The sequence below is a fragment of the Acomys minous genome, assembly GCF_964271855.1.
Source record: "Acomys minous genome assembly, chromosome: 2".
NCBI lineage: Eukaryota > Metazoa > Chordata > Mammalia > Rodentia > Muridae > Acomys > Acomys minous.
In genome coordinates, this window is record NC_140484.1 from 23,651,535 (window position 1) to 23,674,066 (window position 22,532).

The window sequence follows — 22,532 nt, forward strand, 5'->3', positions numbered from 1 at the left end:
CCATCACACAAGACACAATGCTTCTTTCATTGGCAATTTTTGCCCCATTCTTTTAGTATCACATTTATGTGTCCCTGAATTTTATAAAATGAAATCAGTGGACCGCTTACGTTTAGCTTCTTTCACATATTAATGTCCCTGAGACTTATTGCTGAGGAGGTTTCATTTCACTGTACTTTACTTAGCCTGTTACAGGTCAACTGGACTGTTTCTAGCAGGGAGAATAGTAAGAATAAGGCAGCAGGGAGGAGGACCTTAAATAACAAGACTCCTAAATGTCGTTCGACATATTCCATTAGCACAGAATTAAGAAAGCTTTTAAATAGTTAACGCCAAATGTTATACTCGGGCAACTTAAAAGCACTGGTTTTTTGTTTGTTTGTTTTGGTTTTTTTGAGGGGGTAAATTTTTTAAAAAACATTTAAAAAAAGATTTATTTATTTATTTATTATATAATTTCCTGCCTGCATCACTGAACCATCTCCCCAGCCCTAAAAAACATTTTAATTTCGTGCACCTGCATATGTCTGTGTGTGAGTATGTGCTTGAGTGCAAGGCCCCTGGAAGTGAGAAGAAGTAATCAGATCTCTCCTAGAGCAGGAGTTAAAAGGCTGTTGGTGGCATCCAATGTGGTCTTCTGCAAGACTGTGTACGTTCTTAACTCCATCTCTCAGCACCCGAACGCTAGAATTTTTAAAACACGAGGTAGACCATCACATCTTTTGCAGCATTTTTGTGAACTCAGGTTTTTGCTGATTATATTTGATCATATTGGCTCGACTAAAGCTTGTCCACACTTACAAGCTTCATGTCAATCTGCAATTTTTTTATGTCTTTTCTAATTTTTTTTATGGTTAAACTTTACTGTAAATAACTCACAAATGAAAACCCAAAGCCATGTAGTCCCGATGAACTGCACAGTTAGAGTGCCTATTCTGAAGCTATGGCGCTTCATACTGGATTTTACATGTTCACTATTGGTTGTATTTTTATGACCTCAACCATTCCCTCCACATACATAAAGAAAACGAACAGAGCTAAAACCAGAAAATCATTTAGCTTATAGCCTCTAACTCTGTATCAAGCCAACATTAAAATCTGGATCACAATAAAGTTACAAGCCGAACATACTGGCAATCTGTTAGACTTTCTGACATTTCCTCCCAAGCAAAGAAAAAGCAGTCAACACACAGGAAAAGTCAACACAGGAGAGATGTTTTAATTAGGAATCTGACAGAACCTCTCCTTCTTCAGATCACTTGTTTTCTTGCACTTAGAGGCTATGAAGATGAAAGGTGAGAAAATGACCTATTAAATCTTAAAAAAAAAAAAAAAACTTCTTCATTTATTTGTGATACTTTCATACAGTATCTCACTTATGTATACCTGGCTGGCTTGGGAACTCACAATGCAGACCAGGTTTGTTTCAAAGTCACAGAGATTCTAGATTCGTCTGCCTCTCGAGTGTTGTGATTAAAGGCGCATGCCAACCATGTTATTCTTTAAAAAAATTTTTAAGTGCATTCATTATACAATTAAATTATTTTTGTGTGCAGACCACATGCATGTGCCACAGGACACATGTAGAAGTCAGAAGACAACTTGAAGAAGTTGGTTTTCTTTTACCACGTGGACCCTAGAGACTGAACTGAGGTCATCAGGGGTGGCAGCAATGGGTTTTAACCAGAGACACCTTGCTAGCTCTCCGTACTCTTTCTGTGTGTTGGTGTCATGCTTCATTATTAACACAGGGATGTGATTTGGTGCCCTTTGTTCCTAGGTCTAGTGAGTGTTTTGGTCATGGAGTCATGGAATGCAGTCACTGAATAAATGTCTTCTAGCCAGAATCTTTAGCAAGTATTGTCAACCTGGTGTTTGCGCAGGACCCTTGTACACGTTTCCATCTTATTCTGGTAAGTCCTTACTCCCTCACCTCAGATAATACCTTTTTATTTTTTCTTTTTTGGTTTTTTTGAGACAAGGATTCTCTGTGTAGCCCTGGCTGTCCTAGGACACACTCTGTAGACCAGGCGTGGCTCTAAAGCTTACAGAGATCCACTGGCCTAGGCCTCTGCTGGGGTTAAAGGTGTGAGCCACCACACCCAACTTAGATAACACCTTTAGAATGACCTCTTTAGTGCTACTACTTTATATTTAACATTGCATGGTATCTCAAAAATCTGAAGGAAGTCAAATGCTAGCGTATTAATAACCTGCACGTTATAATTATTCCCACTTTCTACCAAGCACCCACAAAAGAGTAAGCCAGACACAATATGCATTCCAAATAATTATAGACATAGTTAAGGTGCAAAAGAACTAACCTTGACCAGAAGTTCAGTTACTTCATAATGACCATAAGAACAGGCATTGTGTAATGGTACCAGGTCACTACAATGAGAGTGAGCAGAAAAAAGCCCATTATAACAGAGTCCCTAAGACTAAGGCAATCTACAAATTATAATTCCTGAATCTCTTTGAAATTTATATTCTTTTTCTCTCCACTACTACTACTACTGGTTACTTGTTTGGGTCTATATAATGTTACTAAACTCCTACCTCTGAAACAACCTCTGACCCAACTTATTCTCTAAGTACTAGCTACACTCTTATGAAGGTGAGTACCCTTACAGGGACTCTTGTTTTAATACCATTGTTCTTTCTTGCTCTGAGGAGACAGTTCTAACTTTTTAATTTTTCCTTAGATGGGGCCTCACCACGTAGTCCTGGTTGGCCTGGAACTATGCAGACCAGGCTGGTACTGAACTCATAGCTACTGACCTGCTTCTGCTTCCCCAGACTAGAGGCATGTGCCTGGTCCTACAACACACACAAGATCTCAGCTTCTCTCTGGCCTTACAATTCCTTGTGTGCCTGTACATGTACTGTGTAGGAGAGAAACATGTTTTTGTGTTGATCCCAAGTGTGGGATGGGGAACAGACTTGTGAGAGAGTTGGATGTTTTTCCACTTAGAAGTCGAACCACTTTGTGGGGTAGCTTGGATGTTGCCAGCTAAAAACATCCTAATAGAGACTCTGAGAGGATAATATATATATGTATGTGTGTGTGTGTGTGTGTGTGTGTGTGTGTGTGTGTGTGTGTGTGTGTATTATATATGAGCCCAAAACAAGAGGAGAGGAAAGAGGACTTTGGATTGTTTGGGCGGTTGATCCCTGCACTTCGAGAGACACTCCTAGAGAGAACTGCTCCAGAGAAAGCTTCAAGGCTTTGGACTCCAGCTGAGGCTTCAGGTTCCGGTTGCTCCAGGTTCCAGCAGCAACTTTGGTGGGATTGCTAGTTTGCTGAGGTCCTGCTGACTACGCCAGAAGAATTGTTCCTCAGAATTAATATCCTTTTAATGTTTCATTATTGCGCTCTTTAATCTCCTTTTCCTATTGTTTGCGTTAGTCGGGTTGTAAGAGAGGTAGGCTCCTTTAAATGTTCATAATAAAATATAGTTGTTAAGAAAATTGAGCCAATGGTACTGTTCCCAGGTATACATTTCCTTCCCTCTGTTGGCCTGACTCATATTTAGACGGTTTCCAGATTTATTCTGAATACTAGCTACTTCTTCTTTGAAACATCTTTTCAACTGTGTAAGTTAAATGCTATAGTCCTCAGTACCCTCAAGTCAAGTGCCTCTGTAATGGAATGGGAGAAGTCCTGCACAGCAGAACCTCTCTGGCCTCCACCTCTAAGCTTCTCCCTCTTCTTGAGGATCACTGTTACAACTGGTACAACAACTGGCAGGGCAGCCTCTGGTAACGCAGAGCTCACTCCTTGCCTGAAGCCAACTGCGCTGCCAGTCACTAATACTTCTGCTTGAATTTCCACATAGTCCCATAAAAGAAAGAGCTCTAAAAGTTAGAACATGTTTTCTCCACCCCCGCCCCCAATACTTCACTTTGTGTACTGTGGGTCTAACTGACTTAGTTCCAGGATGTAAGTTTTCTTTTTGTTCCTCTTCCACTGCAGTGTCTGTCTGTGCCTTCCTTTTCACCTCTCCTGTAGCCCTGTGACAGATCGTAGCTGTGCAGCTCACAGTGCTCACTCTCAGATTAGGGTCTTTCTGCGGACAGTCTCCTTCTTCCCCAAAACATCCAACATGTGTTATCCCAGAATGCACCTCTCCTTAAGGGCCTTTGAGGATAAAACAACCATTCTTCATTTCAAATCATAAAATGCTTAAGAACAGGGTTGAGTTTCTTATGTTAATAGATGAAAACTTCTAAAACTTGCCGTTTTGCTGTTATTTCTCCAATTCTGATATTTGTCCCATGTGAATCATCTGCTTTATCTAGTTTACTTTGGCGTGTGTGTGTGTGTGTGTGTGTGTGTGTGTGTGTGTGTGTGTGTGTATGCGCACGATTGAAGACTGAACCCAGGCCTCTGTGTGCTACCACTGAGCTACATTAGCCTCCTTTCACAAGAGGGAGGGAGGAAGAAAGGGATGTGAATACATTACTAAGTTGCCCAGGCTGGCCTCAACTTGTGACCATCCTCCCTTGTCCTCCCAAGAAGCTGGGACTTTAACCCTGTGTCATCAGAGTTGCCTTGGTTACTGCGTCTTACATGTACATTCTGCTACAGAATGATGCTCCCTAAACTCTGCGTTATGTTTATTTTTAAGTCTAGGTTCCATATAGCCCAGAATTGCTGCATAGTTAAATACGGCCTTGAGCTCCTGAGTCCTGCTGACTCTACCCTTCCCAGTTACAGGATTACAGACAGGCAGTAGCACACCCTGCCCTCTACTCTGCTTTCTTGAACTCAACACCACCTTGAAGCTATGAAAGGATTTTCCAATAATTCCATCTATCAGTCTCTACTTATCACTCAAATTTATCAGGCATCTTTCATAAGCTATGTACTATACTGTGAGTGGCAGGCTGACTGCTCTATAACTCCCTATGGCCCTCAGAACAACCTGCATCTTATAAAAGCTGAACAAACACGAACAACTTGTTTAAACAGCAACAGAAAAAGTACTTTGTAAAATACAGCGTGCTACAAGGACCCTAGCAAGGCATCTTCCTTTCCGTCAACACTTACCCTTTATCTTTAGCGTGGACATCAGCTCCATGTTGCAGTAACAGTTGTACAATCTTTACTCTGTTGTATCCTGCTGCCAAGTGCAATGGAGTTGACTGAAACAGTAAACAATAATGCAATGAAACTCACATAATGGCTGTATATAAAATGTATGAAAAGGGAAAACCCAAACAAAACAAGAAAATCTTGACTATGACTTCATTGCTAATAAACAATCAATTCTATTTTATAAAATTAACATATATAGGAGACACAGCATAAAAGTTTAAAGTTCCTGGCTGCATACAGAGATGATATCAATCAAATTTTATTAAGTTTAAGCATCTCAATTACTATTTAAAAAGAAAACAGTCCCACTACCAGATGACATAGAATCAATCACAAAGCAATACCTTTCTGCCATCACTTGCATGGCAGTTGACATTCAATGGTGTAAGCAGAGCCATCATTTTTTCCTCATTCCCACTCCTAGAAACACATTTTAAAAATATGTCAGTAGTCTATACTATGTATTGTGGTCATTAAAACAAAGTCTTCTCTTAAAGTATGCTTATGGCATTAAAAAATTTTTTAAAATGAAGTCTGTTACAGTCGATAGCACAGATTGCCCTGGAACTCTACGTAGCCCAAGATACCCTGAACTCATAATAGGCTTACTGCTTCTGTCTCCTATGTGCAGAGATTACAACTGTTAGACACTATCAGTGAAATCTGCTTTCTTTTTAAATATTTTATTTCTATTCTTTTTGAGAGAGGGGGGGGTGTCAGAGTCATCATATGTTCATGGAGCTGAAGTTAAAGGTAGTTCTAAGCCCTCTGAGGTGGGTGCTGGGAACTAACCTGGGTTCTTTGCAAGAGAAAGCACTTCTAACCACTGAGCCATCTCCATCCCCTCACAGAGATCCACCTGCCTCTGCCTCCTGAGTGCTGGGATTAAGGTGTACATTACCACATCTAGCTTTCTAAGGAATTTGCTTGCTCTTTTTCTTTCTTTCTTTCTTTCTTTCTTTCTTTCTTTCTTTCTTTCTTTTTCAAGACAGGGTTTCTCTGGGTACTCTTGGCTGGCCTCGAACTCACAGCAATCTGCCTGCCTCTGCCTCCCGAGTGCTGGGATTAAAGGCATGTGCCACCACTGCCCGGCCTGGAATTTGCTTTCTAAAGATTTATTTTTTATCTTATGTGTATGAGTGTTCTGTCTATGTGCACATATGTATACCATGTACAAGGCTCCAGGAGGTCAGAAGTGGGTTTCAGAACCTCTGGAAGTAGAGTTGCAGATGGTTGTAAGCTGCCACGTGGGCACTGGCAATACAACCTGGGTCCTCCGCAAGAGCATCAAATGTTCCTAAGCACTGAGCCATCTCTCCATTCCCTCACTGTGAAGTTTTCATGGCACATACATGTAAAAGCAGCACATACCTGGCACTTTCCAAGAGTTCATCTTTCTTATAGTCACCTGTGAATTAGGGGAGGAGAGGACAATCAGGAAAAAAAAAATCAGTGAAAGTTTTATGACCACAACTATAAAAACAGTATGTACAGATAAAAGTCCAAAAGAAAGTTTTGACAAAGCTGACACTGAGTTAGGCTTGTACATTACACTTGTAAGGGGGGTAGGGGTGAGGGTGGGTGGTGGTGAGGGTGGGTAGGGGTGAAATTGGGTAGGGGTGAGGGTGGGTGGTGGTGAGGGTGGGTGGTGGTCCACCACTTCATTCAAAACCCAAATGGAGGAAAGCAACTCAGCAGTGGAATAGTAGAGAACTTACACAGTATACATAAAGCTCTGGGTTCAATTCCCAGCACCAATGAAAAACCCACTTCAAACCAAACCAACCAAACACGCACACCAAAAACCTCACATAGCAACATTATAAAATTGATGAAAGTGTGTACAGTACCACTAATTAAACATAATGACTACCATCTTTACAAATCTAGGTGTAGAAAGGTTTGCTGAAAGAATATCCAAACTGAAGACCATACTGAATTAGATTGATTGCTCAAGGCACAGAATAACAGAATAGTAAAGGAGGAAACAAACACAGAATTGATAGTTACAATGACAATTCACATCTCCAGAAGTCTTCAGGGACTAGTCTAAATTTTCTTAGCAATGGCAGAAGAAGTATCACAAAGTCTGAACAGAAAGGCTTACAGCAGAACCCCTCAGGCTTCTTCCTTTTAGATCAAACATAATCTCTAGCAGTTGCACACCAGGTAAGAATCCAATAAATACTGCTGGAAGGATGGCTCAGGGGTTAAGAATGCTCTCTGCTCGAGTAGAGGACTCAGGTTGGTTTTGAGCACCTGGTATACGCAGCTCATAACTGTCTACAACCGAGTCCCAGGGGCTCTGATACCCACTCTGATCTTAGGCACTGCACTCACACGTGCACATATAGGTTTCTTCGCTCTCTTTCTCACGCACATACAAACACAATAAATAAATGTGTTTTTCTTTTCTTTTCTTTTTTGAGATAGGGTCTCTCTGTGTAGCCTTGACTGTCCTGGACTCACTTTGTAGACCAGGCTGGCCTCGAACTCACAGAGATCCACCTGTCTCTGCCTCCCGAGTGCTGGGATTACAGGCGTGCGTCACCATGCCCAGCTAAATAAATGTTTATAAAAAGAATCCAACAAATAATATGGCAGTTGCTTTAATGGACAGCATACTGAGTAAAGGAAAACACATGAAGTAGATGCAGTTCAAACTAAGCCTGCTAGCTTAAACTAGAGCTGTACCCATGTCAACGATTCCAAGGAAATGAATTATATAGCTATAATAGTCATACTCATGGCACTAAAATATACCCCAAATCCCAATTTGAAATGACTATAAGAAAATTAGTGCTTTTTGAAATTATTCCAATAAAAAAATCATTACACTAAAAATATAATAGTATATAAAGGGATATAGATATATATTAATTGTGTGAAAACCTGGAGATAGTTTTTAAATATCCTGAATACACATTATTATACCCTGCAGCCAATGATAAATTTAAACAAAAAAAAACTTTTTAACTTTTTTTTTTTTTACAGATTTATTATTATGTATACAGTGTTGTCTGCTGGTGCCAGAAGAGGGCACCAGGTTACATTATAGATGGTTGTGAGCCACCATGTGGTTGCTGGGAATTGAACTCAGGACCTTTGGAAGAGCAGGCGGTGCTCTTAACCACTGAGCCCTCTCTCCAGCCCTAAACAAAAATTTGAAAGGAAAAAGTTTTATCTTTTTTAGACATGAATCAAATTCAACTGTCGAGAGGCAGCAAAACAGTAAGTGAACTAACTGATACTGTTTACAAATTCTACTGAGGTCATTAATTGCAAAAGGCAGTCGCCTACCCAGCCCATCTAGGTAGCCTCATCCTTCCTGGAATAAGTAGAAGCACACAGACTCACCAGTCAGAACAGCTTTGGCGGATGGGTCTGCTAAATCCAACGCTGTCCTTCCGTCTGTATTTCGGATGGTTGGCTCAGCTCCATGCTGTAAAAGCACTGCAAAAAAACACCAGTACTACCTTTCAAAATGGCAGCCATGGCAATCTGAGTTAACAAAGCGGTTTCTTTTCTTTTCTTTCTTTTCTTTTTTTTTTTGGAGACAGGGTTTCTCTGTGTAGCCCTGGCTGTCCTGGACTCACACTTTGTAGACCATTTTAGCCTCAAATTCAGAGATCTACTAGCCTCTGCAGCCTCAGTGCTGGGATTAAAGCTGTGTGTCACCAAGCCCAGCTATAAATCAGTTTTTTAATAGTTATAGTACAGGAACCAGTAAGATGTTTCAGTGGGTAAAGACATTTACTGTGCAAACCTCACAATCCAAGTTCAACCCCATCTAAAGGTGAAAGAAAAGAACCAAGCTCACAGGGTTGCACTTTTATCTCCATACATGTGTCCCAGCATACATGTCCTTAACATAATATAATAATAGTCCCAGGACATAATTCTCAAAATTATTTAAAGACTTTCTGTATCTTAATATGATGTTTAAATTTAAGAAAATGTAAAATATTCAATGCATTAATTAGTTAATGCATTAAAAGCATGGTAAATTTCCTCAATTCAATGTAAGGCTTCTCTTGACTATTTATACTGCTGGTGACAGGCGATGCAGGGGACAGGGAGTGCTGATTCGGAAGCTTTCCTAGTTGCAAAGGAGCCCTGCCTATGCTAGAAAGACTCTTCTATCATGAAATGTCTAACACTAATAGTCCAGGCAGAGTGCTGCAGGATTTAAAGCTATGTGAATATAAGCATGCGTTACACGTACACGCAGAAGAAGAAAGTTTGCTGGGTGTGGTGGTTCACATCTTTAATCCCAGCACTCCCAGGAGGGGGAGCAGGTAGATCTCTGTGAGTTCTAAGCCAGCCTGGTCTACATAGTGAGTGCCAGGACAGCCCAGGCTACATAGAGAAACCTAAGTTTTTTGTTTTTAAAGAAAGAAAATGTTATTCTTCCAATTGATTCCTCAAGACCATTATTATCATCTTTCTATTGTTAAGAAAAACTGAATAAATTAACTAAATTAGTTAGTTAACTAACAGAAGCAGGTACCACACACTTCAAGGTATGCTACTAGCCATAGACATAGAGTAGCTAAGTATACATCAAAACCAAATTTAGTATAAAATATTATTATTATTATTTTCAGAGCTGAGGACTGAACCCAGGACAAGTGCTCTATCACTGAGCTAAATCCCTAACCCCAAAAATATTATTTACCAGCACAATTTTTACTCAAAAATATGTGAGCAGAGGAAGGGACACAAACACACACGTCAGCTGAGTTTTTCTGTTTTTTAGGTTACATTGAATTTTTAGTTCGAATACTAGTTCTTTTTTTTTTTTTTTTTTTTAAAGGGCACAGTCTTACTGTATAACCTTGGCTGACCTAGAACTCACTGTATAGACCAGGCTGGCCTCAATCTTAGAGATCTGCCTGCCTTTGCCTCCTGAGAGCTGGCTACAAACACTCTAAGGTTAACAAATCTTAAGCTAAATTGTTTCAGTACAATGAAGGCACATAAAAGAGCCTCATGTTCGTACACTCCACTGTTGCCTGTATATAAAGATATGCCAGGACTTCCATCTATGAGTAAGCAGGCAAACCTACAAGGACTCCTCCAATCCTGTTTGTGTATAGGAGTATGCACTTATTTGTGTGCAGTTCTAACTGAATCCTGGTCCCTCAAGTGCTCGGCAAACACTCTACCACTCAACTGTTATCCACCCCACCCTCTCATCTTCACCCCGCCCTTTGTTAAGGTTATTTCCTCCCTCCCTGCCTCCCCCCCACCCCCCCAGTTTTGGTTTTTTGAGACAGGGTTTCTCTGTCTATGTAGTGATAAAGTTAATTTCTACTTCATGGTACTCTGTAATTCTGCTGTTCAACAGAAATGTGAACACATAACTTTAAATTTTCTAGCACCTATACTAAAAAATTTAGTTTTAACATATTTAACTCAGTATAGCCTAAATCTTCATTATAATCAGCATAAAATGTAAACATTTGACATCTTTTTGTATTAAGACTTTGAAAAAGACATGTATTTTCTTCTTATAGCATGCCTCAATGTGAACTAGCTACACTGGAAGCTCTCAGCGACTAGACTGATTCTATAGTTCTATAAACTGTATTTGGAAACTATGCATTACAAAAATAAAAGTAAATCTGTCTGAGACTGAGGTATGAGGGATGTGGTTCAAAGAACAGACTGAGCACAGGACCAGTAACAGCCTGAAGTAACACCAAACAAAGCTGAACTGGTAGAGAGGTAATTAAGTAATCCAGTTTGCTATCTTTGTAAATGACCTATTAAGACCAAAGCTAGTGGCTCTGATACTACAGTGAATGGGGACTTGGGGTACAGGAGTTCTACACAGAGATACCAGGTTCAGAGTGCTCAAATATGGCTCTCTAGCTATTAAGGACTTTAAGTGCTCCTGTTCTGCATCATGAAAATAAAACGATGCTAAATTATGACCTCAAAACCCAATTCTGTTGGGTTCAGGAAAAGTAACTACCAAGTAAGTAAAAACTCTCCAATCACATTATGACATAATTCTAAGCTGGTGACCAACCTGTTGAGCAAATCCCATCTCACTTGTTAGGCCCAAGTTTTCTAAGTGACTGGTAAGTTTTCTACTAAATGTTTCTTTACTGGATTGTCATACCCAGGTTATTTTCTATCTTCTTACTAGTCTTCCTGACCTACCTATCCTACCTAGTCGTTATTAGTATTACTCTCAGCTGGACCTGGTGATTCAGGCCTCTAACCTCAGCTCGTTGGGAGGTGGAGGCAGAAGAACGGCAAGGTCAAGGCTGGTCTGAGCAACCTACTGTACAGCGCCTGGATAACGAGGCTTTCAAACCACAACGGGAGTTCTTTATAAAGTCCCTTTCTGTTTTCCTAACTTTTCTGCCAGAAGTTGAGCCTTGAAACCTGAATCTGGCTAACTGTTCTAGTCAGGTTTGTGTTACTGGGATAAAGCCATGACAGAAGAAATTTGGAGAAAGGGTTTATGTGGCTTACAGGTCACACTCTATCATTATGAGAAGCTGAGGCAGAACCTGGAGGCAGAAACCTAAGGGCAGGAACCGAGGCAGAGACAATGGAGGAACTCTTGCTTCCTGTCTTGCTTAGCTACTTTTTCTTACAAAGCCCAGGCTCACCTGTCTACATCAATCAACAATTAAGAAAATGTCCACAGGCCAACCTCATGGAGGCAATCCTCAACTCGAGTTCAGCCTTGCCACATGATTTTACTTGGTGTCAAGGTGAAAAGAACATTAACCTTAACACACCAACTAATGCATTAACCATTAACCTCCATTACTAAACGTTCATTTCCGCAATGTCTTTATTTGGTTCTTTTGTTTTGATTTGATTTGATTTTGAGACAGGGTTTCTCTGTACAGCTCTGACTGACTCTGAACTCAGAGATCCACCGGCCTCTACTTCCCAGAGTACTAGGACTAAAGGTGTGTGTCCCCATGCTAAACTGCCATTATTTTATTCTTTATGCACCTCAAAACAAAGAATTTTGAGATTTTAGGAACACATTTCAATAAAGTAGTTAGAGTGAGGGCTAGAGGGGGGAAAAAGGTTAGGTTAAATCATGAGATGACTCTAACAACTTAGGTCTACATTCAAAATAGTTAGAGTTTCTAGAAAATTCTGAAAAAGAAACACAGGCTTACCAATGCAAACATCAATTTTTCCTTTAATTGCAGCTTCATGGAGAGGAGTATAATTCCAATTATCTCGAGCATTTGGGTCTGCACCATGTTGCAACAGGAGATTGACTACCTCAGCATGACCAAAAGAGCATGCGTTATGAAGAGGAATAAGCCCTCCATCATCACGTGCTTGCACATTTGCACCATTCTGAAGCAGATACTCAACTACATCCTTCCGTCCAAAGCCTAGAAGAAAACAATTGCCCACATTTAAGTTTACCAAGGAAAATGGGAAACCATGCTAAAATGTTTCAGGATGGGAAGTAACAAGTGTAACAATTCAAGAACTGTTGAAAAGGTGACCTGAAATATACACAACTAACTTTAAGCTAAAAGTCTCTCCCTCTGCTAAGTAGCCCACAGCACCTTACTGGCAGGGGCCTTAGTTGTTGCTGATTCCAAAGGGAAGGCAAAGGCTCAAACCCTAAATAATTCCAACCATATAATGACATTTCTAATTGTAAATACCAAGTTCTGCATACTTGATGTGCACACATTTTCAGACACTTCACAGTATGTAATGAAGTGTGCAAGTGAACACCTAATAAAGTAGTGACAAACTTAAGTCTTGTAGAATCTCTTTCTGCTCCAGCAAGGGATTATGAGGCAACAACAAAGCAAGACCAGCTTACAGCTTGTACTTGTCTACATGGTGAGTGGTGAAATGCACAGCTTTATCTTGGTATCCGCACAACACAAACAACTTCTTTCTAGATAGCGGGTCCTTCTTTAGTTAGATACCAGTCTGCTCAAGCACCTTCAAATCAAATGAAGCAAACAAGTCTGGTGGTAACAATTATACTGGTTTACAGATTTGGTGCCAGTGAAATACTCTCTCTGGGGTGCATTCACATATTGTGAGGCCTTCCTTCCATTCCTACTCCCAGCCTCCCACAGATGCCTTTTCCCACATATTTCCACTTATACCCCCAACCAATAGTTTTAAAAGGTACTAGTTGCATATTCTTCTTTTTTATTTAAAATCTTTAATACCTTAGAAATTACCTCCTGCTAGTAAACACTTTCTTTATTGGAATATCAAAGTTTAACTAGTTCCATCCTGATCTGGACAGTTGGGTGACGTCTCAATCTTTTTACTACTGCACACGAAACTATAAATAACTAAAGGAAGAAAGAAGAGAAAAAAAAATCAATAGAATCCAGTGGCTATTATGGTACATCTTGAGATACAGAATAAACAAGGTTTGTGGGTGTGCTAACTAGGCTTTATTTGTTTACTTATTTGTCAACTTGACACAAGCTCATCTGAAAGGATGGAATTTCAACTGAGAAACTGTCCCTGTAGGACCTGGCTATAGGCAGCTGTAGGGCATTTTCTTAGTGATTGATGTGGAGGGTCCAGCCCAATTGTAGGTAGTGCCAAATCCATGAGCTCTGTGGTCCTGAGTGCTAGAACAAAGCAAGCTGAGCAAGCCAGTAAGCACACCCCTTCATGGCGCATGTATCAGTTCCTGCCTCCACGTTCCTGCCCTGTTTGGACTTCTGCCCTGACTTCCTTCAGTAATGAACTGTGACGTGGAAGTATAAACAAAACAAACCCTTTCCTTCCCAAGCTCTTTTGGTCATGGTGTTTTATCACAACAATAAAAGCCTTGCTGAAACACTAAGAAAGATTTGGTTCAGGAAATAATTAATTAGAAATGCTCAAGGGACAAATGCCCACTAAGTAGTATGTTTTGCGGATCCTAAACTCACAAAACTGGTCCAAGCTGGAGACAGTTAATTTTGGAGTACTGGCTATAAAGCCAGGCATGCAGGGTAGCTGACATTGTGTTATATGTGGGAAGTGTCCCTACGTCCTTCCTCACGTTCTCCACCACTCTCTACCCTCTGCTCTGGGTCCTTCCCTAGAGCCCACCAGCACAGTTCTTCACTCACAGTCCCAGCTCTGCTCCTACACTAACCACTATGTAAGGGTCATCTCCCTGTCTTCTCTCAAATTCAGCCAGCATCTGCTTCTTTTTAATAGCTGTTTTGGACAAGATCACTTACAATGGCCACATTCAGCTGTATGTGACTAAACACCTTCTTGCTTGAGATACTGTCTCCAAAGAGCACAAGCAGTCATAATCCTGGTCTTCCAGTCCCATTTATTCATTTAACAAATTATAAGAAAATACCAACTATGTGACACTTCTCTGGTGTATATGATAAACCAATAAATAAACTAAAGCTCTGCTTAAAAAACATTTTAAGTGCGTGTGTGCTGTGTGCCTGAGCGTGTATGAATGTGTACCACGTACACACAGGAGCCCTTAGAAATGGAAAGAGGGTCCTGGATCCCCTAAGACTGGAGTTATAGATGACTGTGAGCTACCTCATGGGTCCTCTGCGCGCTCTCTCTCTCTCCCCTCTTTCTAAACTTCTTTTTTTTTTTTATTATGTACACAGTGTTCTGCCTGCATGTACACCTGCAGAAGAGGTATCAGATCACATTATAGATGGTTGTGGGTTACAATGTGGTTGCTGGGAATTGAACTCAGGACCTCTGGAAGAGCAATCAGTGCCCTTAACCTCTGAGGCATCTCTCCAGCCTCTATCTTGTCTGTCTGTTTTTTCCCCGAGACAGGTCTCTGTGTAGCCTTGGCTGTTCTGGACTCACTTTGTAGACCAGGTTGCTTTTGAACTCACATCTATCTGCATGCCTCTGCCTCCCAAATGATGGGATTAAAGGTGTATGCCACCACACCTGGCGCAAGACCATCTCTTAGCTGCAAACTCACCTCTCACAATAAATATATAAAATAAGTATGTTATGAGGCAATGAAAAAGAGCAGGATGATAGTGCTTAAAATATGCGTGTGGAAAACTACGAAGTTAAACATGGTGGTCTCTGTAGCTATCACTAAGATGCTGACAAACACTCAGACCCACTGGTTAACAGTGGGTGCAGCAGTGAGAAAGGAGTAATTTAATAGGAGGTAAGGCAACAAGAAGGACAGAGGGATGGTGGTGGCACAGCCAAGCACTCAGGAGACAGAGGCAGGCAGATCTCTTTGAGTTTGAGGCCAGCCTGGTCTACAGAGAGAGCTGAACTGAAGACCACACAAACTTGGCTTTTTAATAATGTGGAAAATAGGAGTCACTGCAGGACTGAGGCATACTACCGTGGCTGCTGTGTTGGGAGCTGTGTGAGTAAAATAGATGAAAGATTATGTGGGCTCAAACCATATGCCCTGAGAGGACTGCTCACATCAATGTGTGGAACATTCTGGATACCCCAAGGTAGAGAGCCAGCATAGTTTCCTAATGGGTTGGCTATGGGGTGAGAATAGGGCAAAGTGGTGAGAAAGAGCAAAAGTAACGAGGACTGAACGAGGAGTCAGATAACCTTGAGGTTTGGCCTGAATAATAAGGGGTCATCAATCGAACTGTGGGAGAGGTAGAGGTGTGACACTGATAAAGTTCAACTCGGATTTCTGAGTTTTAGGCCAGCCTGGTCTTCAGAGCTGGTTCCAGGACAGCCAGAGCTTTACAGAGATATTGTCTCAAAAACAAACAAACAAACAAACAAACAAACAAAGCAAAAACCCCAAAATCAAAACAACAACAACAACAAAAAGCTGAAGTAGTTCTGCAGGATTGGAGAGATGGCTCAGCAGTTAAGAGCCCTGGCTGCTCTTCCAGAGAATGGGCTCAATTCTTAGCACCCACATAGATGCTCACAACCACATGTAACTCCAGTTCCAAGGAACCTGACACCCTCTGCAGTACCTCTCTGCGCGCGCGCGTGCATACACACACATACACACACACACACACACACACACACACACACACACACACACACACACACGCAAAATGCCCATACAAATAAAGACAAAATAATAATGGTAATAAAGAGTTGTCCTTTTGGACAAATCTGTATCTCCCAAGGGCTTTTCTCTCTCCAATATCTAAATGCTGGGATTCTGTAAGACTCAAGTTTCTATCCCCTTTTAGATGAGTCTATCTATCCTATGGCCGTAAGTATCATCTAGATACACAACCTCCAGTCTAGACTTGTCACCTACATTCTAGAATGTTTCAACTTGATCCCTTAAATGCATCTATCCATGTTCTCAGCTCTTCTACACTTCCACTGCCTCCTCCTATTCCAATCTCCCCAAGTTCATTCTTCCACAGTTTCTTTCTCAGAAACCATTCTCTCATTTCTACTTCCAACAGCCTTTAAAAACAAACATCATAGGCCACATGTGGCAGCAGATGCTCGAACAGCTACTCTTTTGTAATTTTTCTTCTTTGTCTCTTTTCTAATACTATAGTAATTCAGCAAATATCAACAAACTGTTAGACACTACATAGTGCGAGGGACACTTAGTCTGCTGGATAGTTGGTTTTTGTTTGTTTTGTTTTTGTCTACTCGACATAGGGAATCAACTGAGAAACAGCCTGCGCAGACTGGCTTGTAGAGTGCGCACATCATCATGATCTCCTCCCGCCTTGCTTCTTCTTTTTCTCTTTTCCCAGAGACAGGGTTTCTCTGTGTAACTCTGGCTGCCCTGGAATAAACTCTAGACCAGGCTGGCCTCCAACTCAGAGATCCACCTGCCTCTGCCTCCTGAGCGCTGTAGGGATTTTCTTGATTGATGGATTGATGTGAGAGGGCCCAGCCCTTTTGGGTAGGTGGTCCTGGGTTGTGTAAGAAAGCAGCTGAAGGAGCTGTGGAGAGCACGCTAGTAAGCAGCACTGCCCCACAGCTTCTGCTTTAGTTCCTGCCCTCCCTTCCCTTCCTGAGTGAGTGTGATGTAGAAGTGTAAGCCAGCTGCTTACCCAGTGGCTTCCGGTCATGGTGTTTTATCACAACAATGGGAAGCAAACTAGAATACTGGAAAAGTAATGATGAACACTTCATAGAATTCCGAGTCCAGGATCTCAGTGCTGCGCCACACGTCAGCAGTCTGTTCTTCAGAGGCCAAGGCAGAAGGATGACAAGCATAAAGGTAGCCTGTGCTCAGTGAGACTCTGCAAACAAAAACCTCACACTACAAATACCACCACCCACAAAAAAACCAAAAGATAACACCATCATATTTCCTTACCACTGACAAAAATTCACCAAACTAAAACTCAAATATTCCCAGTGATTTACAAAGAGCCCTGGACGAACTGGCCGTTGGTGCAGTTTCACACCCTCTTCCCTCTCCTCATTATGGTGCAGCTCCCTGGAGTTTGTCAAATATGTCAGGGATTTGCTAAGTGCCGCCTTTCCACCAAGAATGCCCTTGTTTTGGAATGTACATCCCTCATCTATTGTTGTCTATTTAAAAGTCACCACCCAAGCAAGGCCACCTCTAACCAGCCTCTGTTCCGCCCGCCCACACGCTATCACCTAACACTAGGTGGTTGTCTCCTTTCCTTTGCTAAGATGAAAAGGCTTCATGAGAGCAGGGATTGTGTCTTGGCTGTACACAGCAGTGTTCCGGCACTTACTAAGATCTGTAAACTAACGTATGGTTTACTAACCTCCATCGTCCTCTCTGCACAGTGTCTCAGGTCTGGGTAGCTTTAAACTCAAGCTCTTCTCACCTCAGCCTCCAGGGGCTGAAATTACTAACATGTACTACCAAACCCAGATCCCGGGTTTGAACTCCATATAGGGCGAGAGCTGTGAATGTCTAAGTTCATCATTTTTTTTTCCCTGGAGTCCTTCAGAGGATAAGGTGTTTAATAGTTTGTTGATGTTTGCTTAACTAATATACCATGACATGAGAAAGAAAGCTAAGAATGAAAACTAGGAATGGTACTGAGAGCCAAGAAGGAAAATTTTAGGGAGTCAGTAAATTTACTGCTTTCAGGTCTGACCCTCTCTTATCACTACCTCTCGGCATTATGGATACAGTCTTCTACTATTTCCTCTCTCTACTTACTCAGTACCCATCTGGAGGAAATGCTTTCAGAAAAGGTTTCCTAAGACTCGGCCGTGGCGCATGCCTTTAATCCCAGCACTCAGGGAGGCAAAAGCAGGCAGATCACTCTGCCTTCAACATCAGCCAGGTTTTCAAAACAAGTCCAGCACAGCCACGGCTACACAGAGAAGCCCTGTCTCAAAAAAAAAAACCCAACAACAACAACAACAACAACAACAACAACAAACAAACAAAAAACAAAAAACAAAAAGAAAAGGCTTCCTAAATTTGAGAGCAAAAGAAAAAGAATCAGAACAAGGAAAAATTAGTTAAGTATATCCCTCTTTGTTGTAAAGACATTTAATATATCCACTTTTAGAAGAAGGATCCCAATTTCTTCTCTGGTAACAAGCATTAACAAATGGTGACACAGCTGTGCGGTGGTGGTGCAGGCCTTTAATCCCAGCACTCCGGAGGCAGAGGCAGGTGGATTGCTGTGAGTTCAAGGCCAGCCTGGTCTACAAAGTCAGTCCAGGACAGGCAAGGCTACGCAGAGAAACCCTGTCTCAAAAAACCAAAAACAAATGGTGACACGAAAGCCAATTCTCACAAAAGAAGAGCTTGGTGAAAAAGGAAAGAATCAGCTGATATCCTGTATCTGTGTAGTTGGGGGCAGGGAAAGAATAAGGAAATCAGTTCTGTGTAATCGTTTCCTCAGAAATGACTTCTTAAAAATCATATTTCTCTAGAAGTGTATAATCTAGTTTACTCATAAAAAGTAGCGAACAGAAGAAAAGTACCTGTTTAGGTAATTATCTTAATCACTAATGAATTAATTCTCATAAGGTCTGAACAACTGATTAACTGAATTAAGGGGTTTATTTGTGTTTTTTCTTTTCTTTTTCAGCAGGGGTAGAAAGCCAACAACCTTTTTTATTTTCTGTAGCATGCACACATCTTATTCCTACTGACAAAGCATGCCTGCCCTCCTCAATTAAACCTCCAAACTTTAATTGGCTATTTTATTTTATTTTTTCCCTAAAAGAATGAGGAGGCTTCTCTAAGCCTATAAAATACAAACACAAGTAACTGCTTGGCCAGGCAATTACCAAGTCCACCACCTACAAACTGAGCATCCAACAACATGCTTACATAGACACAAATGGTAATGCACTACCCACAAAGAAAATGCTAGTGGGTATACGTAATTAAAGATAAATAGGGCTGAGAATGTTGCTCAGCAGTACCGCATGTGTCTAGTAGGGTCACGGTTCTGGGTTCCATACCCAGGCAAGGAAACAATCAGAGCCTCATTAAGCTAATAATCTGGATTTAAAAACTTGCAAAGCCATTACCGAAGAAGCGCCTTATTTTCTTTGCAGGGCTTAAACGTAGGACCTTTAAAACTGTGATCGCACACCAATTCTTTAGTGATTATTTCTGTATTCTGTGTGGTAGGGAACACATGTGTGTGTGCAGGTCCACACCAGGCATCTTCATCTATGGCTCTCCATTTTGTTTGTTTTTCAAGACAGGGTTTCTCTGTGTACCTGAGATCTGACTGTCCTTGGCTCTCTTTGTAGATCGGGCTGGCCTGAACTCAGAGATCTGTCTGCCTCTGCCTCCCAAGTGCTGGGATTAAAGGCCACCACCACCTGTCCATATCTTAATTTTACAACCTGTAACTGGCCATACAGATCAACTACGTGTGGTGAGTTGGTCCCTATGACATTTAAATTTCCACTTCAAGACTTGATACCCTATGAGCATATACAGGGGGAGGTAATCCCCCTCAGGAACAGTCATAGGGGAGGGGGGGGAATAAGGGGAAAATGGGAGGGAGGGAAGAATGGGAGGATACAAGGGATGAGATAACCATTGAGATATAACAAGAATAAATTAATTAAAAAAAAAGATTTAAAAAAATTTTCCACTTCAATCTGGACAAACAATATAAAATACATGTAGAATATGCTTTGATATTCTGGGACAGCGCAAGGTACAATCTACCCCATTCAGTGGTAGAACACCTGTTTAGCATGTGCAAGGTCTTAGATTCCATCCTGGGGGGGGGAGGGGCATGCTGGGGAAGAGTTGAGGGTGGGATGGTATAGGAGCAACAAGGCCACACCACAAACCCACACCTCTAAATACAACTATTTTCAGACATGAACTCATTAATACATCAAATTCTTGAAAGGTGGCAACTAAGATCGTCCTTGGCTATTTTTATCAAGTGAACATAATCTAAGTAACATTACCCCTTTGGATTATGTAGCAGTTGGTTGTGACCGTTTGCCAAATAGGTTGGCTAAATGGTCAAGCAGGACAATTCAAATTAGCCGAAGAAAGGCAACACTACTAACAGAGATTTGGCTTCCGGCTCTCACTTTTCTTCCCAGTGCCCACAGGCCATTTCTAGTTGGCCCAACCGTAGTTTCCCCAAACTTTTTCCTCTTAAAAAGGCTCCCAAAGGGGGCAATCAATTAAGGACGCATGATTCGTGACAGCCTGTACATTTTAAAATAGGGACAGTCAAAGCAAACAGACCTACAACTGGTATAACTGTAAAAGCAACGTCTGCGAACAAGAAAATCTTTTTCACGCTCATCTGTCCACCATTCCTGGCCCAAAGGAAAAAGATAAAAATGTATCTTTTTTATAAAGGACTGCTAAACAATCCTAATGTGTGCTTTATCAAATGTTACCAAGCTACGAGGACCTTTTTTGATAACCTGTGGCTCGTGAGGTTAAAAAGTTACAAACTATCCCTTACATGAAAAGCACAAAAGGTTTATGTCTATGGGCTGGTTCTCACCCCTGACTACTTTGAATACCTCAACAAACTTTAGCACTCTGGTATCATCAAGAGAACCTAGTAGTTAAAACTAATTTCAGACTATCTAAATAAATCTCAAGATGACTCAAAAATCCCAGATCCAAGCTGAAGTGCTTGTCCTGTCTTGTCTCTCTTGTTAACTTTCCACCCCAACTTGTGCATGTGTGTGGCAGAGGCCACCCACACTCAGCCTAAGTAGATCTCAGGTCTCCCAAACTTGCCTATTTCCGGTTTTAGTCTAGCTAGAAACGTAAGACAATTAACTCTAACGAGCCAATAGCCAATAAAACAACTGCTAAATTACATTTTCACAGTTTACGGCGGCCGCTAGAATTTAAGGGATCGGTAAGAGTTACAACGGAACTTGCAAAGAAGGGGGGCAATTTTTGAGATAATTAATCTTTCAAAGCCACAAGGTCCACTAAGCCTTTCTTGTGTGCAGAGGCCCTTCAGGGTAGCAAGACCGGAAGTCGGTGCAGGTATTGTCGATACAGTAAAACAAAACAAAGCCCCCTCCCCACTCAGCCACACAAACAAACAAACAAACAAACAAAATCCCACGATTACAAAAGAAAAAAGAGAAAACTTCCCCAGAGCACGCTCACCCCACCCTGATCACGAGCCCCGAGAGAAGAAAGAGAGAGAGGTGGCCAGGGTGAGAGTCCCGGGGAAAGGTCGGAGACAGGGCAGCGCTGCGTGGCTCGCGGCCTGCAAGCCCGAGCCTGCAAGTGGGGTGCGCGGGGGGCGCCGGCGTCTATACCTGCGGCGAAGTGCAGCGGGGTGGACTTCCTGCCCGCCGTGTCGCGGCTGTTCACCTTCTCGGGCGTCACCAGCCTCTTCACTCGCTCCACGTCCCCATTGCGGCAAGCCTCGAACAGCTCGCGGGCGCACGGCTCGACGGCCTCGGCCACCGCGCTCGCGCAGGCCGCGCCCCCGCCGGCGCAGCGGCGACCAGACATGATCCTGGCCGCCGCCGCCAGCAGCAGCGCCAGCAAAGGCAGCAGGAGCCCCGGCCCCGCGAGCAGGAGGGCGAGGCCCCCCGCGGGAGACGCGCTCAGGGCCCGGGCCGCTCGGCTCCCCGCTGTCACCAGAGCCGGCGCAGTCCCATGGCCGCGCCGCCGCGCGCCCCCTGCTCGGCTCCGTGACCCCCGGCTGCCCCACCGCGGCGGAGGCAGCGCGAACCCGCCCGCCGAGCCCCGAAGCGACGCGGCGGCCGCGGCGGAAGCTGCCGAGACCACTCCTGCCAGCTCGCTCGGGTCCTGGGAGCGCGCGTGACGTCGGCTCGCGCGCGTGCGCAGTGGCTGCACTCCGGCCGGGCCGGTCTGGGCAAGCGGGGCCCCGCGGAGGGGTTTGTGGGAAATGTGCTGCGGAGAGCCTTTGGTTGCGGGAAGAGAAGGGGCTTCTGCCCACCGCCATCTTTACGGAGTCTCGGCCGAAAAAGAGAGGGCTTGCTATCCTTTTTTTTCTTTTTTTCCCGTAAAAGCATAGACTTCCCAAGATGAGTCCCATCACCGCAAACGAATCTT

The 22,532-nt window shown here is 42.5% G+C and overlaps 1 protein-coding gene across 3 annotated transcripts in view; it reads right to left on the reverse strand.

Moving 5' to 3' along the window:
• TNKS2 (tankyrase 2) overlaps nt 1–22,270 on the reverse strand; it is a 62,254-nt gene extending 39,984 nt beyond the window's left edge. For all 3 annotated transcript variants that reach the window (XM_084763760.1, XM_084763761.1, XM_084763759.1), the window contains exons 1-7: nt 21,767–22,270; nt 12,259–12,483; nt 8,459–8,554; nt 6,473–6,509; nt 5,446–5,521; nt 5,054–5,148; nt 2,325–2,391 (exon numbers count right to left, since the gene is read on the reverse strand). In XM_084763760.1, coding sequence (XP_084619886.1) covers nt 2,325–2,391; nt 5,054–5,148; nt 5,446–5,521; nt 6,473–6,509; nt 8,459–8,554; nt 12,259–12,483; nt 21,767–21,965 — 795 coding nt within the window. In that variant the 5' untranslated portion in view covers nt 21,966–22,270. The remainder of the gene's footprint in view (nt 1–2,324; nt 2,392–5,053; nt 5,149–5,445; nt 5,522–6,472; nt 6,510–8,458; nt 8,555–12,258; nt 12,484–21,766) is intronic.
• Between the last annotated feature and the right edge of the window lie 262 nt (nt 22,271–22,532).